The 17,632-nt window shown below is 41.5% G+C and overlaps 1 protein-coding gene across 2 annotated transcripts in view; it reads left to right on the top strand.

The window, feature by feature from the left end:
* The first annotated feature begins 212 nt into the window (after window positions 1-212).
* Window positions 213-17,632, top strand: part of PON3 (paraoxonase 3) — a 60,051-nt gene continuing 42,631 nt past the window's right edge. Inside the window, exons 1-3 of one of the 2 annotated variants that reach the window (XM_084896702.1) lie at window positions 213-406; window positions 9,984-10,054; window positions 16,036-16,091. In XM_084896702.1, coding sequence (XP_084752828.1) covers window positions 333-406; window positions 9,984-10,054; window positions 16,036-16,091 — 201 coding nt within the window. In that variant the 5' untranslated portion in view covers window positions 213-332. The remainder of the gene's footprint in view (window positions 407-9,983; window positions 10,055-16,035; window positions 16,092-17,632) is intronic. The other variant, XM_084896706.1, reaches the window with a different exon arrangement.

The raw sequence follows: 17,632 nt of genomic DNA, 5'->3' as shown, positions 1-17,632 counted from the left end.
GGCAGTGAGAAAGGCACAGGGCGGCCTGCTGGTTGGGAAAGGAGGGGAGGAAATTCCCTTTGAAAGCCTAAACTGGGGCAGGGGAGGGCGGCTCCCTGTCCCGGGGAAGGTGTCAGGGGAGGTAAGCTTTGGGTTGACACAGGCCCAGGGCCAGGCGAGGGCGGAGTCGCCGCGGCCCAGAGTCAGGAACCCGCCTCTGCCGGGGTCAGACGGGGCGGAGCGGGCGGGGCGGAGCGGCCCGCGCCCTGGAGCCGGACGTGGGCGCCGCCCACAGCACTACCCGGCCGGCCCGAGCCGCAGCTCCAGCTCCAGCTCCAGCTCCGTTCCGAGCCATGGGGCGGCTGGTGGGACTGAGCTTGCTGGGGATCGCGCTGGGGCTGGTGGGCGAGCGGCTCCTGGCGCTCAGGTAAGTGGGGCCCCCTGGGATCCAGCCGTCCGGGCGCTGCGGGGCGCCCTGCCCGGAGCCTCCCCGCCCCGCTCGCCCGCGTGTCCCGCACTCCGGTGGCCGGGGCTGCGGGAGGGGCCGAGGCCGCAGAGGGCTTAGCTTAGCTCGGGGGATCGGCCTGGTGATGAAGGCTCTCTTGATTGCTCTGCGCACCCTCTCCCCTCCCCTCATGGAACCCCTGGACCCACCCCCACCTTCCAGCAAAACCCAGCATTCAGCGTTTGGGCCGAATCTGGAGACTTTCTGGAAAGTTTACAACTCTTTTTGCCGTTTGCAAACTTCTGTTCTCCCTTGATGGGCAGGCAAGTGCTTTTTTGCAAGCCCTAGCAGGGGCAAACTGGAGCGCTTTCACTGGAAAACAACAGGATTCCTCAGGCATTGAAACTTCATTGTAAAGGTTCATTCCGGGTCACTGCCGCTGCTTACTCTCTGGCGCCCAAACCAGCTTCCCACCCTTTCATCAAGTTGCTCTCCATCTCCCTGCTGCTTAGTTTGCGGAGCTCGCTCTCTGGCTCAGGCAGGGCGGGTCAAAAATACTTGCAATGTCCAGCTTCTGGTCTTACATCACTTCCTTATTTACCTCTTCACTCGGGAACCCCGAAGCCTGAGTGCCAGGCAGCACAAGCCTAGTCCATCTCACACTTTAGTGATTGTGAAAAAACATGGGTGGGTGGACGTCAGCGTTCCTAAATGACCAACTCAAACTTTATAAGCCACCTTGCAAAAGAATTCCAGTTACTGGGCACTTCCTGTGTATAGTGCGCTTTTCTAGGCTCCTGTAATGAAGCACAGTCTTACCCTTAAGAGGTTTACTTTATTACAGGGGAGGAGAAAAAGCATATACCCTGAGTGGCCAGATTATGATGATCTCTGAACACATAATAATCTGGCCACTCAGTATATATATATATATATATATATATATATATATATATATATATATATATATATATATAATATATATTAGAGGCCTGGTGCACGAATTTGTGCATGGGTGGGGTCCGGCCAACGGGAGGGGGGGGGGCGGGGAGAGTGTGGGGAGGCATGGGCAGTTGTCCGACCTGACTACTTGTCGAACTCCTAGCCAAGGGGACAATTTGCATATTAGCCTTTTATTATATAGGATATACACTGAGTGGCCAGATTATTATGATCTTTAAATTTCTAAATGCATAATAATCTGGCCACTCAGTATATATATCCGGCCAGCCTGGCCAGGGGGAAGGGACATGGTTGGTTGGCCCGCCTGCCTGTTGGTTGAACTCCTGGTCAAGGGACAATTTGCATATTAGCTTTTTATTATATAGGAATATATAGGATATACACTGAGTGGCCAGATTATTATGCGTTTAGGAGATTATAATAATCTGGCCACTCAGTGTATGTCTCCAAGGCAGGTACAATCTACCCCTACAGGCTTAAAGGAGGCAAGATTACACTCCCTAAGGGTAGGGCTCAGGGGGCAGAGACATTGGACATTGGCCTTGAAGGATGAATGGAACATATATGGGAAGAAGAAGGCCCAAATGAGAATAGTAGGAAGAAGGAGGAGGACAGATTTGAGATGAGATATTTTGAACTATGGTATAAAATTGGAGCCTGCTTTGATAGGCAAAGGGGAACTAGTGATGCTTGTTTATGTTTTGTTTGTTTGTTATATGTTCTGTTTGTTTTAAACAGGAACTGTGAAACCACACACAGCACAGCCAGCTGTGGTGGGCAGAGATGAACTTGGAAGGATGGATTGGAGTAGGGCGGTAGTTCTCAGTGCATTTGGCTGTGCATGTATGTGGGCTGTACCCCTACAGATTCTGATTCATTTTGTTTGGGTAGGGCCAGGGCATGTGTTTTTTTTTTTAATAAATTTGTGATCATTCTATGTGCAGTTAAGAGTTGAGAAGTACTAGACTAGAGAGTGAATAGACATAGGGAAACTAGTTAAGGTATTGCAATAGCTTGGAGAGAATAGCAGCGGCCCAAACGCTGGAACCCCAGAAATGAGAGCAGTCACAGGTGATAGATACCAGAGTTCTCAGCTCTACTGTCCAGTAGCTGTCGCTTCATCTGCACATGAAGGGATGCAAGGAGGAGGACCAGTGAGTGTGTGTTAGTAGTTAGAGTTGGAGGAGGCTCGCTTACTGATAGGACAATGGGTATGTTGACCTTAATTTTCATGTTATGTAAATGCCCATCCTGCTCTGCGGAACATTCTTGAGTTGGATGATTTTGTCTAATCTGACCAGCTCTCAGTTCCCAAGGCAAGTCCGCCAAACTTCAAACAAGCTCATTAAGTTGTCCCTAAACTTCAAACCACCAGCGTTACTACCAGCTGAAGTTTTCTCAACAAGCTTTTCTTCTTACTGATTTTAAGGTTTTACAATTAAGTTCCTTTAAATGATAAATGTCATTGTTGTAAACCTAAGAAAAAGTAAATAAAGCTTATGTACATAAAATGTACCTGATAGATAATTTATAATTTAATGCACTTTTTTTTAAAGTTTTTTTTTTAAATGTATTTTATTGATTTTTTGCAGAGAGGAAGGGAGAGGGATAGAGAGTTAGAAACATCGATCAGCTGCCTCTAGCATATTCCCTACTGGGGATGTGCCCGAAATCAAGGTACATGCTCTTGACCGGAATCAAACCTGGGACCCTTCAGTCTGCAGGTGGACACTCTATCCACTGAGCCAAACCTGTCAGGGCAATTTAATGCACCTTTTAATAAAGATTTGACTATAATACATGTTATTGAGCAGAGACTTTATAGGGTAGTAACTTCATTGGATAGTTGAAGTCCCAAATGGATTGATGTGAGAATGTTGGAATGACTGGTTGGGGGCTAGATTTTACAAATAAAAGTGCAGGATGCCCAATTAAATTTGAACTTTAGGTGAACAACGAATCATTTTTTTAGTGTAAGCATAACATATATAATACTTAGTACATAATTATACTAAAATATCATTCATTATTTATATGAAATTCAAATTTAACTGGGAATCTTGTATTCTAGCTGGCCACTCTATGATTGTAGAATATCAAGTACCTATTGTTTACAGAGTTTGGTGGAGCGCTCAAATGCATACATAACATTTCTCCTTTCAGAACCTGAGAGTCTATTTTGAAAAGCAGCATGTCCCCATGTCCCTATAAGAAAAGGTTCTTCAAAAATTGTGTGGGGTGTGTGTGGTTGGTTTATTTTTGCTGTAATCTGATACCTGCTATTTCATTATTCTATTAGAGGCCTGGTGCACAAAATTCGTACATGGGGGGAGGCGGTGTCACTCAGCCCGGCCTGCAACCTCTCCAATCTGGGACCCCTCGGGGGAAGTCCGACTGCCAGTTTAGTTCCGAAACAAGCAGTCGAACATCCCTCTAATAATCCTGGTCTGCTGGCTCCTAACTGCTCGCCTGCCTGCCTGATTGCCTCCAAAACTACTCCCCTGCCAGACTGATCGCCCCCAACTGCTGTCCCCTGCTGGCCTGATCTCACCTCTAACTGCTTGTTCTTTCACGCAGGCCTGATCGCCCCTAAAGACTTGCTCTCTTGCCCGCCTGATCACCCCTAATCACCTCTGCCTAGGTCCCCCGCCACTGTGGCTTTGTCTGGAAGGAAGTCGGTCATCGGAAGATGTTCAGTTGACTTGGTCTAATTAGCATATTACCCTTTTATTACGTAGTATAGATTTCTAGAGATGGTATTTTGGCACTCAAGTTATTTTTCTCCCCCAGAGGCTGCTCACTTAAATTTCAACTTGCATTTCAGATAAACACTGAATATTTTTTTAGCATAAGTATGTCCCAGATGGATAAATGGAACCAAAGCTGTCTCTTTCCTTCTGAACTGTAACTGGCCAAGGTTCCCAGGGGAGGATGGTATAATACACCCAACTGTCCTACTCTTCCCTGGTTGAACAATAAAAGGGAAAATAGAAACACACAGGCATCCCCAGGCCAGTTGCTCCCTGATGCAAAGTACACACCTTAGAATGAATCATGGGACTTGAGTACATCAGAGACCTGTGTGTGGGCAGGAACCCCCAAACAAGCGCCTGAACATTCTGCTTCTTTCCTGACACCCTTTATGACAGCTCCCCCGGACGCTATCCAGTCAGCTTTTGAATACCTCTGAAGGGTCAGGCTCTTTTTTTAAACCCCACCCTCCTTAGCATTTATTGTGTGACTATAGTATGCTTGTCACTGTGTCAGAAGTGTCCAAGTTCTTTATATTAAACCAACATGTACTTTTTCTGACCTTTGGAAGATAGGCCCTTTTACATTTCTGACTTTATATAAGTATATACCTTTTTTTCCCCTATATTATACCTTTTCTATATTATACCTTCCTTTCTATATTATACATGTAAAAACTGAGGCTGGGAGATATTAACCGGTTAGTTCAACAGGTAATTAGTGCTGATCCTGTAAACTAAGCTAAATACTCAAATACCGCTTACCAGCTCCCCCACAGCCTCCGAGCTTGGCTGCCATTGGAATAGATTTTCCCCAACTCTGCGTGCCTAAGCCCAAATTCTAGGTTACTAAGTGCAAGCATTACAGGGGCTCAATTGGTAAATTCTGAAGGGTTTTACTAGTCTGTATACAAAAGATAAAGCCCCTGTTTGTCCGTATTTAAGTCTGTATTTAAAAGATAAAGCCCCATCAGTGGCTTATACATTCAGGCTGTGAGATAAGGAACAAAGTAATTCCTGGAAGTAAGTCCGTGTTCCAGTTTGCTCAAGACATGTTAATACCACAGCCCGGTGCTCCCTTACTGCTACCGCCCAGTGAGGTGAGGGAGTAACCAACCGCCCGTCTTAGTCCCCTCCAGGTAGGTCATGCTATTTCTCCTGAATGAAAGAAATACTGATCAATTCATAGTGATGATATTGGTTCATGCTTTGTGGGTAGACAGCCTGAATTCCTTTCCTAGGTCCGCTCTTTATATGAGACCTTAGCTTTTTATTTCACCTCTCTGTGTCTCAGTGTCCTAACCTGGAGGATGGGAATAATAATAATCCAACCTGCTCCATAGTGGGGCAGAGAAAAATAAATGAGGTCATTCTTGGAAAGTGATAGAACAATGTCAGACGAATGTGATGTAAAATTACCTGTGATGGCAAGGATGTGCAGGCAGGGTTCTTAGACTTTTTATGCGGTAGATCTCTTCAGCAGTCTGCTGAAGCCTTGACTCTCAGCATTGTGTTTCTAAAAGCATAAAAGAAAATACATGGGAGCACAAGACAAACTTAAACACTAAAGCAATTCATTTAAATGCTTAAATACTATTGCCAAAATATTTTTTAAATCTAATATATGATATAGTAACCTGGTGCTCACTCTATCTATCTATCTATCTATCTACCTATCTATCTATCTATGTGATTTATTTCAGAGAGAAAAGGAGAGGGATAGAGATAGAAGCATTAATGATGAGAGAGAATCAATCAACAATGAGAGAAAATCATTGATCGGTTGCCTCCTGCATGCCCCCCACTGGGGATCAAGTCTGCAACCAGGGCATGTGCCTTGACTGGGAATCGAAGCATGATCTCTTGGTTCATAGGTAGACACTCAATCGTTGAGCCATGCTAGCCAGGCAACATGGCTTTCTTTATTAAAGCCTTAAAAATATATAGAGGTAATTGCATATCTAACAGTAGATATTTTGAAGTAGTGGTGAGTATAAATGATATTTAGATATCTCTACCACAACTGACATGTGATATAACAATTCTGTAATTTCTATTAGTGACAGAGTTGCTGGTACTGCTGGTAGAAGGTTCTATGGTTTGTTGCCTATACTCATCATCAAAGGAAATATCATTTTCAGTTAGAGGTTTAAATAAAGATGTATTTTTGCTCCATCCAGGTTCATGGATTCCTTAATTTTAACCCATGGACTCCTTTTGAAGGTCACTGACCCCAGATTGAGAACCCTGAGGTATATGTTTTTGGTGGCCATCATCTGGAGAATGATTGCTGATTCAATTGAGAAAAAAAAAAAAAAAAAAAAGAAAAAAAGAAAGAAAGAAAAGCAGTACGTATTCTTTCCTGTATTGCACCTACCATACACTGAGTGGCCAGCTTATTATGATCTCTGAATGCATATAATCTGGCCACTCAGTGTATACTTGTAACTAAAAGGAAAATAAGTACAATTTAATGAAAAAAGAAAAGGAAAGTGAGAAAAACAAAAGGAATCTAAAACAGAAGGCAAATAGCTTTCATCTTCAATGTCCACTTTAATATACTGGTAGTGGTTTCCTGGAACATTGTGTCTGAAGCTAGCTCTGGGTTATAGGAAAGAGTTCTGTGATTGATTAGCAATATCTGCATGACAATGGAGTGGAAACAGCTATACCATCTGACTTAATTCATTCATAAGCATGCTATGGACATAAAGTGTTAGGGAGCAATAAGCTGTAGCAAAAATATCACTTATTTGTGTTTGTACCATTTTTCTTTTTCTTTTCTTTTTGTTTTTTTGCTTTGTTTTGTTTTTAGCATAAATGTATTTAGGCCTTTTAATTTGCTAGTACAAACAAGTTTGTATAGCTCTCATATATTCTCCAAACTTCTTGAATCTATTACCAGTTAGGAGTGCTTTCAACTGTAGGAACATATGTCAAATTAATGGTAGCTTATACAAATAGAGGCTTATTTTTCTCACATTATAAAAACTTGGTAGGTAAACCATTTAAAAATATATATATTTTTATTAATTCCAGAGAGGAAGGGAAAGGGAGAGAGATATAGAAACCTCAATGATGAGAGAGAATCATTGATTGGCTGCCTCCTGCATGCCCCCAACTGGGGATCCAGCCTGCAACCCACACTTGTACCCTCACCAGGAATCCAACTGTGACCTCCTGGCTCATAGGTCAATGCTTAACCACTGAGCCACACCTGCTGGACAAGGTAGGTGAATCATTTCAGAGCTTGTCTACTGAGTCACTGATCACATAAAGGAGCAAGGTTCTTATATTTTTGTTCTTAGATCCTTTACTAACGGCTTTATGACTTCACACTTGTCATGTAAAGGATGCTGAATGGTCGCTATAGTCCCAAGCTGAAAGAGTGGTGCCAGTCAGCTCTCTTCTTGTGTCTGCCTTTTCTATCAGGAACAAAACTATCTTTGCCAAAAGCTTGGGTTATGTGATTATCCTGAAATACAAAGGGGACTGGGAAAGCAAATATCGGCTTGCCCGCCTCTGCAGTGAAAAGGTTCGAGGAAGAAAGAGGGTTAGAATGACTTTAGGTTTGTCAGCTAGTAGGGTCTGCCATTCTGGAATTAGAGGCCCACTAATGAGCAGGGAACCGGTAGTTCTGCCAACGAAAAGCCTAGCAGTTCTCTATTGAAAGAAGTTGAAACGTGATGGGTCCCAAAGACTGGAAGTGAAATTCTCTCTTTTATCAGAAAGACAAGAAAACATGATTTGATTAACTAGAAGTTATGCATGGCCCTTGTGTAACTCGTCAATTTTCATAGCAGGCAGTCTGCATGTCGAGAGATAATATTGCATAACTAAACTAGTTGATGAAGATTGCCCTATTAGCAAAGTGTAATCATCAGTCACTTATGCAAACTAAGTTGACTCTGAAAAATACCCCATATTGAACTGTTCAGACACATCTGGATTTTATTTAATCCATATAGTTCATCTCCGAAAAAGGTATATGTAATCATCATTATCCCTGTTTTTGTACAGTCAAATGGGTGTAATAGTAAGTTGTATAAAATCGGCACTTAGACAAGCGATACTGCAGCTGTGACCTACTGACATAGCTACACCTGGAATCGGCAGACCCTGGGAGGTCATCTAATCTCGTCTTTATTTCACACCTAAAGTAGACCGAGGCCTATGGAAATGGACTGACTTGTTAGTGGTCATGCAGTCTTACTGCTACGACAGAAACACAGCGTTTCACTCCTTTCTGAGAAAAACGCAAGAGCCGATGCGAGTACTGTCTCAATGTGGAACCTCCTAGCTGGGTGCCAAATCTCAGCAGAGTGGCTTCACCTCTGAGTCAATTTTCTCATCTCTGAAAAAGGAATAATGGTACCCACTTCCTAGAGCTGTGCTGAGAATTAAATGAATTCACTCAGGGAAATCACGTAGAATCGTGGCAGAATCAATGACCTCTTAGCTGTTTTTATTATTGATTTCCTTTTACCACCCATAATTATCAGCAACAGCATCCTCATCACTGCTACTACATTAGGCTAAATATAGCTGTCATCCCCTTTAAGTCACTCCTGCAACTCACAAACGTGAGTTATTATAATTTTTAAGTTTTAGTTACTTTATTTTTCATTTTCATATATCTTATATGCTTATTTTATTCATTTATATTTTATTGCTTTATTGCTATATTGTTTCAGGAAATTTACCACTATTCGAGTTCTATGATTTCAAATACATGGTGATTAACACTTTAACTAGAAACTTTACATATGCCAAAATATATAGTAGCTGCCACCAGCTGTTGGTAATTCAAGGTTATCTAGGCTTAGTTTTTTGTTGTTGTTGTTTTTTGTTTTTGTTTTTTGTTGTTTGTGTGTGTGTGTGTGTGTGTGTGTGTGTGTGCGCGCGCGTGTTTATTGAGAAACCAGTAGTCTCTCCCCCATATTCAGTGTCTGGAAGTCAGATGCTGGCAAGGAGATAAATAGGTGAGAGACAAGTGGCAAATTGTCCTTTGGTCTCTTAAAAGTGTGGATGGGTGAACTACTTTGAAAATGTAAACTATTCTGCACTCTTGGCATTATTTATGACTGCAGAGAACACCTGGGGAAGGTGAGACAGTGGGAGAGGAGAGGGGAAGCCTGCAGTGCATAGCTTTCAAAACAATATAACCCCAATGTGTTTGCCCAGACTGCTTTGTGGCCTACTCTGAGAGGGGAGAGGGGAGAGGGAAGATACTTTATTAGAGCTCAACATTATTTTCAATATTTCTGCACTTTCATTTTCCTGAAACAACAACAGCAAGTACTTTTCCAGAGTAACTGGTGTTCCCCAACCTTCTCACTCCAATAGATACTGTCCCGGGGATGGGACTCTCTCCACTTCTCTCGGAATAGCTGCTTGTGGCATGTCCTCTGTGTGCCAGGCTTTGGTGTGCCAGACTCTGAACAGGGCCCTTTTCTCTCGGCCTCCCTTTCATCTGAGGGTTTGAGCATCTCCTGGCTCCCCTAGGTCCTCAAGGGCAGACAGGGCTTCTGGTTATACACCTGGGCTCTTCCCACGAGACCAGAGCTGTGTGACCTGCGGCCAGGTGCACATTTGCACAGAAACTCGCGTTAGTTGAGTGTTGACTTTCTTTCACAATCCACGTTTACCTATGGAACTTGGTGATATGCATTGTTATTTTAACGTCATTCTATGTTTTATATTCCTTCCCCTGTCTTCTCTTTTCTCTGCTTTAGATTTATGCTGTGTATTCTGGATGGCTGTAAGCCCTCTTAAATCCTTTTCTGCAACTAAGCAGGGAATACAATACATCAACAGCTGAATTTTTTTTTTTTTTTTTTAAACAGGAACCGACTTAAAGCCTCCAATGAAGTAGAATCCGTAGACCTTCCGAACTGCCGCCTGATTAAAGGCATTGGTGAGTACGAGAAAACGCTTGTATACCTTCCGCTGTTTGGCCACCAACATCCAACCACTCATTAACAGTGTTCTGGCACGCCACTTGCCGTTTATCAGAGGAACAATCACGTGAGAACAACTAAATGTTTAGCCAATCTCTTTTGATCTCATGCCCCTTGTATTTATTTAATCTTCTCTTTTATTCTCACTGTAATTTATTACTTGTATGATCCTATATTTATTGTTTGCTTTCTTGCTTGCTCAGTGACATTTCTGAACTATTTTTTATAAAGGATGTATTCTTTGTGGTATCTGGCCACGAAGGTCTGGGTTCCATTAGCCTAGTAGTCAGCTAGTAGCGGTAAGACAGAAGTAAAGAAGTTATAAAATAGAAAAATAGCAATCTCTCAACAAACATCTCTATTCCTGATATTTCCAATGCAAATGTAAACAAATACATGCATACGTCAGAGATATTGCTGGTTTGGGGCCAGACCATTGCAATAAAGTGACTATCACAATCAAGTGAGCTGCAGTCTTTTTGCTAGTGGAGGGTCTTTGTTTTACTTTGTAAAACAATCAACATCAGGGAAGCACATACGAGTATATATCTACCCTTTTTCACAAGTGGCATCTTAGTATAAGATTATGTTCTGCAGCCTGCTGTATTCCAAACACGTGAGCAGCTTCCCACATCAGCTCAGGTATCTAACCCATTCTTCATTCTTTTTAATATTTCCACGTACCATGACTCTGCTAACCATTTTCCCCTAATACACATCTGCGTGGTTACAATTATTTTTGCAGTGACACACATATTAGGGAACATCATTGTAGGCAGAGCTCTTGCATTTGTTTGTCTGTAGGAGAAATCCTTAGCAGTGGATTGTTGTTCCGTGAGTGTATATGTTTAAAGTTTGGGTAGTCAGTGCTATATTGCCCTCAAGTAGGCACCACGCATAATCTCAATACCGCATATTTATGGCCACCTTCTCTCCATCCAGGGTTCAAAGTGTTCTTCTGGCAGAAATAAAAGTGCAGTGACCTTTCTTAATCACACCCAGGAAGGCTCCACGCTCGTGAACCCTCTGCGTTTGCAGAGAGCCTCTTGCACTTCAAAGTTTCTTCCGTTCCGCTCCTCGCCTCTCCTCCGCACATCTGTTTCCTATGTGCTCTGGCTCCTTGTTTCCGCTGCTGCTTTTCTGCTCTTCCTGGTCCCATCTCTCTTCCCCTAGACTCCTTCCTCGAGGGGCTTCTCTTTGTTGCAGTTGCCCAAACACTTCACAGGAGGATACACACTCCATATCAAGGACCAGATGGGCCAGATCTGCGCCGGATCACACAGTTCTAGAACTAACGTTGCCTGGAATCCCAAGAAACTCAGCCAGGCCCCCTGCCTTCTGGCTGCCATCAGGAAGAGCCCCCCGCAGAATTGGTCACCAAGCCAAAGCCAGATGGCATCGGGAAGGAGTGTTGTACAAGGTTGGGAGGTCGAGGCGGTGATCTTTAAGGTTCCTTTCGCTGCTGAGTTAATAATCGTCCAATTATTAAGCGGCCCATGGCCTTGTGAAGCCCGCCTCCTGTGAATTCAAGTCCCAGAATAGACAGGAGGGCACAGCCAGACACAGAACAGGACAAACTGCCAAATGGTTGCTGTTACAACTCCCGGAGATGGGACGGCTCCTCCGAGAAAAACAATCCCAACAACATTTGTATTCCGAACGAGCATCTGTCTGTGCTGCTGACCTTTATGTGGTGATGTGTGTGAGCTGCTGTCTGGAATGGGAAAGAACGGGAAATATGTCACCTGTGGCCCCTCCCGCAAAGTGCTTAATGCCTCTGAGGCGCTTCAAAAGGCAACAGAGCGGAGACGATGAGTGATTAGAAGCACATTTGGGATACATTTTTAGATCTAATTAGAATTGGGCCTTTCCCCCCCTTTCGTTCTTTTGGCTTACGCTCTGTGGTTAGCACACACTATAGGAACATTTGTCGAACGCTGTGTTAGCGATGCATGATGGTTAATAATAGCTTGTAACCACAAGTTACACGTTTTTAACAACAGTTGCCTCTCCGGTGGTCTTTGATTACAAGGAGTAGCGGTGTGCTGGGTATACTTTCCCATGTAGGCAAAAGCACTGCTCAGGGTATGCATCCTGGATAGAGAGGCTCTCGTTTTTAGTTTCTATCTTGGAAACAGTAGTAGCTTACACTTGAGACCAAGTAATTCCTCCAACAGATAAGACCACTACCCCGGGACCCTTTCCTCTCCTCACCCTTGCTCCCCAATGCTACATACACCAACGCTACATTTACCATGGCTGGAAATAAACTGTTTGCAACTCTTGGGTGCTTCATACATAGGTACATCATACTCTGTTTTAGTAAATAATAATCACCTACCACATGAAATATAAGATATATACCTCCTGTGGAACAGAGAATGAGTACACTGTTCCATTTTTTTTTTTTTCTTCCCAGTATATCTTACAGAAATAAACTAAAATTTTACCCAACCAAGATTTGGCACACTATCAGTATCTAAATAATAAAAATAATAACAATAAGAACTAGTTAACTCTGTTTGAGGCTTGAAAGTTTGCAAAATTTTCTAATTTTTTTTTTTTTTTTAATGCTGGCGTTCAGAGTCATGGACTAAAACAAAAATTTGAATATATTGTCTCTCTCAAGTGATTTAACAGTTTTATATACTTGGCAATCAAGACCTTTACAACAACTGCTACTTGGGAGATTTAAAAACAGCATTAAAATTTGTAGCCTTTGTCATTAAGTACTTTATAGTATGCCTATGAATAGGAAAACAACAAAAACCCATTACTAAGAGATATAGACTTTTCTTTTCTTTTTATAACAGATAAAGACCCAAGGCTCAGAGAGATGGAATAACTTTTGCAAATTCTCTTTCTAGTATCGCTCTCTCCTAGTGATTCATACACATGCCTAAGTGATAAACTAAAAGTAGAAAAAATAGGCTGTATTACATATTGGACACTATTGGGTATGACAAGGGCTGATTTGCTGTTCTAAAGTTATAATAAGGATCATAAAGAAGAGAGAAACTTATTTCCTCTTACATGATAGTCCAAAGATAAGCAAATGGCTTAGTGATTACATGGCATGGTCATCCTGGGACAAAGGCTGGTGAAGCAACACAACTCCTGTTTACGTATCGCTTCTTTCTTGGTCCAAGACTAGAACTCTGGTTAGTTGCCATTTCCCATCAGAAAGGGGAAGAATGAAACTTTACATGGATATTAGTTTTACTTTATTTTACCTGGTAGTTGCATACATCTTGTACTATCAGATCCCATTAACCTAAACGTAGACAAATGACCAGCAGGAAAGAGCAGGAAATATCCAAAGCTCTGTTGCCATGTGCCTGTAGCCAAAAAGGGGGAATATGGATACTGGGGAGCAGGTGGCCATCTTTGACACAGAGAGGTAATTGCTAGCGGAACAAGAAGGGATCAAAATCAGATGTGCTAAGCCAGAAGACTGTCTAGAGAAAAAAGAGTTTTGAAAAGTTTGAAAGAAAAGAACAGGATATGAGCTGGTAAAGATCTTGGTGAGAGGCATGGAAGCAAGCATTTTTGGGCAAAAGCCAACATATGGAATTGACCGCAGTTGAATTTACAAAGTGAAGTGTCTGTAGAGAGGAACCAGGGGATGGTTCTGACAGAAAATTCATTAAATGTGAGGTTGTATTTCTCCCCCAATGTGCTTTTAAGTCAGAACAAAAGGATTTAAGTCCCAGCTTTCCAGTCTGTGATCTTGAATAATTTGCTTAACCTTTCAAAGTCTCCATAGTTTGTACCCAAAAAATAAGAGATAATGACTATTGCTTTCTAGGGTTGTGAAAGTTATATGAAAAGATGTATATAAAGTACTTAAAGGGATCCTGATACTTGGTAAACAATATTTGTAAATAGCTACTCCCATTACTTTACTATGATTATTGTTGGAGAAAAAATTTCTCCAGCATTGACTACCTTCAGTAATTGCACCTAAGAGGTGACAGAGGTGAGAAGAGGTGATAAACACCTACTATAGTAATGGCAGTAGAAATGGAGATGAGGGAGTAGATCTGGAAAACATTCTAAAGAAAGCTATAGGTAAGACATTTCTGCCCGCCTCTTGGAATTAGGTCGTGGGATTCAACATAAAGAAGTTACAATACAGTTGAAATGAAAATATATTTTTAAAACATTCTTCTTTCTTGATTATTTAAACAATACGAATTTTGTAGAAAATTTTAATTAAAGAAAAGTATAAGGAAGAAAATGAAAATCACTCATAATCCTAATATCCAAAGAAACATTGTTGATTTTTTTCTATGTATTTTTTTTTCTGTGTGTAAGGATGTATACATTGAAATATAATGATCTTAAATAATTTTTAGGAACTACAACTTTTAATTGAGCTCCTACTAAATGGATCCAGAAAGCAAAACTTGAACTAGAATTGTGTGTGTGTGTGTGTGTGTGTGTGTGTGTAGGGTGTCCCAAAAATGTATATACACACAGTTTGACTAATTATAAAGAAAGTATTTATTAAAATATACTTTATTTCCAAAATGGAGCTATCAGCTGTTAAAGTGTGCATACATTTTTGGGACATCACGTATATGTACTATAGAGTTCCTTTGGTCCCTACTCGCCAGGGTCTAGAGCCTAGTGGTTCTTAAATTTTTTGAGTATCTCAAACCCTTTTTGAATCTGCTAAAGGCCCAAAACCCTTTTCACAGAAACATCTGCACATACAGAAAACATTTTACATTGCCTAGAATTTCAAGAGATTCATAGACTCTTTACAACACATTTTGACTCCTTAGGGATCCACAGACCCCAGGTTAAAAGTTCTTTCACTAAATCTCCTTTCTAAGGAACAGACAGATGATCTTTACAAAGTAAAGTTCTTGGCATTTTTTTTTTTTCCTTTTCTTTGCTATGTTAGAGCCAGCAACACTGGAAACAACTAGCCAAATGCAAACTCATGAATCAAAACAAAAATGGCCAGGTAGATGCTGGTCTTTTTTGTTTGCTTGTTGTTGTTTTTTTCCTTCTTGTGTTTTTTGTTTTTTTGTTTTTGACAACCTAGACAATAATCTTGGTGGAATCCTATGGAAAGTTCTTGAAAGGGAAGATTGGATTTTGTGGACTCAAAGAATATGTCATGATTTGGCTTAATCTAAGCCATTTTTATTCCTCTTTTCTTGTGTTTGGGTCTATTATCTGTCTGCGGAATTTACACAGTGAGACTGCTGGGAAGGCCTTTATGTCTAATTATTTGCTGTGCTGTGTGGAGTGTACTACAGACAATCGATAAACAATCAATAGTAATTGTAGTCTGCCTCAGAGACAAGCGTTAGAAGCTTCAACTGGCTTAGGTGCCTGGTATTTTTCATTAATTTTCTTTTGTTAGTTTTCCCCCCCCTGTAATTTAAAGCCTAAATTTAAAGATTAAATAGAAAGCTTTCTTTGCTCATGAGAACAAGCAGGCATTGTTTTTTAAAGAGGGACTATGTAATCCCAGGTGTTTTATCTCCGTTAATGAGGGAGATGCCTGTGATTGCTTCAGATTGAATGAGCAGAGAAAGGGACAAGGCTATTTGCATGGTTAAATGGCCAGGAGCCCTTCATTTTGAAAGTAATATTCCCCTGATGTCAATTACTTTTGTGCAGACATCTGGATTTTATCGGCAGCGTGTGCAGATGTCAACTTTTTCTGTATTATCATTGGAAATGTGGTGATTACTTGACTTTGATGGGAGTAAACATAAAATATCTAACATTTAAAGTCAGAAGTTCACTGCATGCAGGGATTTAGACTGACGTTTATTGAAGAGGGTAGTTCCTTGGAAAAAAAATCAGAACCATTCCTAAAGATGGACACTGGTAGAGTAAACAAAGTCCTAGTTATGCTCTGCTTAACAAATAACAGAATTTGAATGTGACATTTATGTATTTCTTGAACCTGCAGAAGCTGGCGCTGAAGATATTGACATCCTTCCCAATGGCCTGGCTTTCCTTAGCGTGGTGAGTACCTTCTTTTGCCCCAATCCAAGAGGAGGAGGTGCAGGGGGGTTTGATGAGGCCGGCAGAGCAGTATCTTATGCTTTAAATTCCTCACTTTTAAAAACATGTTTTGAGGGAGGAAAAAAACAACACAGATCAAATAGGATTTTGGAAAACTACCTCAAACTTATTTGAATTCAGAGAAGAAAAATTCTTTAGTAGTTGATTTATTGTTCTTTATATCCCCGCTGCATTGCACTAAATATCCCATGGCACTAAATATTCCATGGCAATCTGTGTCTTAAAAAAGTTTGTTGTGAAAAAGATTATTTGGGGCATTATTGCAAATATTCGAGACTACATTATATTGTTTCAAATACAGCATCTACCTTTTTTTCCCTATTCGATATTCAATCTTGAACTAATATTCTTGCTGTTATTTATGTATTTATTTTCAGACAATATACAACTTTCCCAGACAAGGCCAATGTTTTCCTTTCTCTTCCTTTCCCGCTGAATAGCCTATCATAAATAGAAAGTCATTCACTGAGTTTATTCCATCCCTTCACTGTTCCTCTATGCTTATATGCTGAAAAGCAATAACCTCTGCAGGCATACGTTACAAAGACCTCCAGGGTGATTGGCCTGGTGGGGTGCTGGCCTGCATCAGTGTACAGGGCAACTGGAAAACTGTGTACGTGGGCTGAGGGGACGTTCTGACCGCCTTTCTGCCCTGGCCGGGGCCCAAGTGAGGGTGCTGGGTGGGCATCTTCGTGGGTTCGGTTTTGCTTGAGGAAGCAGGCTCCGGTTTGAAGGCAGCCTGTCATTCCTCGTTTCCCTCTCAGCATCCCTTATTCTCAGGCTCTGAGGTTCTGGGGGATGTGAAAAAGTTGAAGATGCTCTAGAAGAGAGTCACAACACTAATCAAACAGTTGTCAGACTTAGGAGGAAGGTGAGAGAACTCAGCTCAGATGAGAATGAGGCGAGACCGCTCGCCAGGCTCCTGGTGGTGTTTCTATGAAAGACAATGAGCGGCTGGCTGTTAGCACTGAGGGGAAAGGGAACTGCGGTGGGCTTTGGCAGAAACACCACTGTTGATATTACATTTTTAAAAGACAGTTGTAAAAAAAAAAAGTTTATGTAATAACCTACACAGAATTAGTAAAATGATACTTCTTGTAGGACTCTGGGTCTGTTTGCACATATGTCTGTTGGCTTAGGGAAAAAAAAAATAGTAGGACTAATAGTTAAAATTATACATAACTAGAGATGCAAAAATCCTGAGTAAAGTAGAAGGCAGTTGCTTTTTTTAATTTTTTGAAAAGGAGGTGTTGTCAGAGATTTGTGTAACCCAGAACACCCCCATTTCAAGATTTTCTCCCCACAGGAATAAATCTGAATTTGGAGGAGTGAAGTCTCCTACTACATAAATCGAGAGCAGTTTCAGCAGAGGGGCTGATGGTAGCCACAGTGATCTTATAACTGTCTACAACAGAATTGCCTCTGGTGTTGTTTTGTTTTGTTTTGTGTTTGGCTTTGTGTGTGTATATATCCTTCCTGGG

Source organism: Pipistrellus hanaki (genome assembly GCF_964339955.1).
Source record: "Pipistrellus hanaki genome assembly, chromosome: 10".
NCBI lineage: Eukaryota > Metazoa > Chordata > Mammalia > Chiroptera > Vespertilionidae > Pipistrellus > Pipistrellus hanaki.
This window is presented reverse-complemented; position numbering and strand designations above follow the sequence as displayed.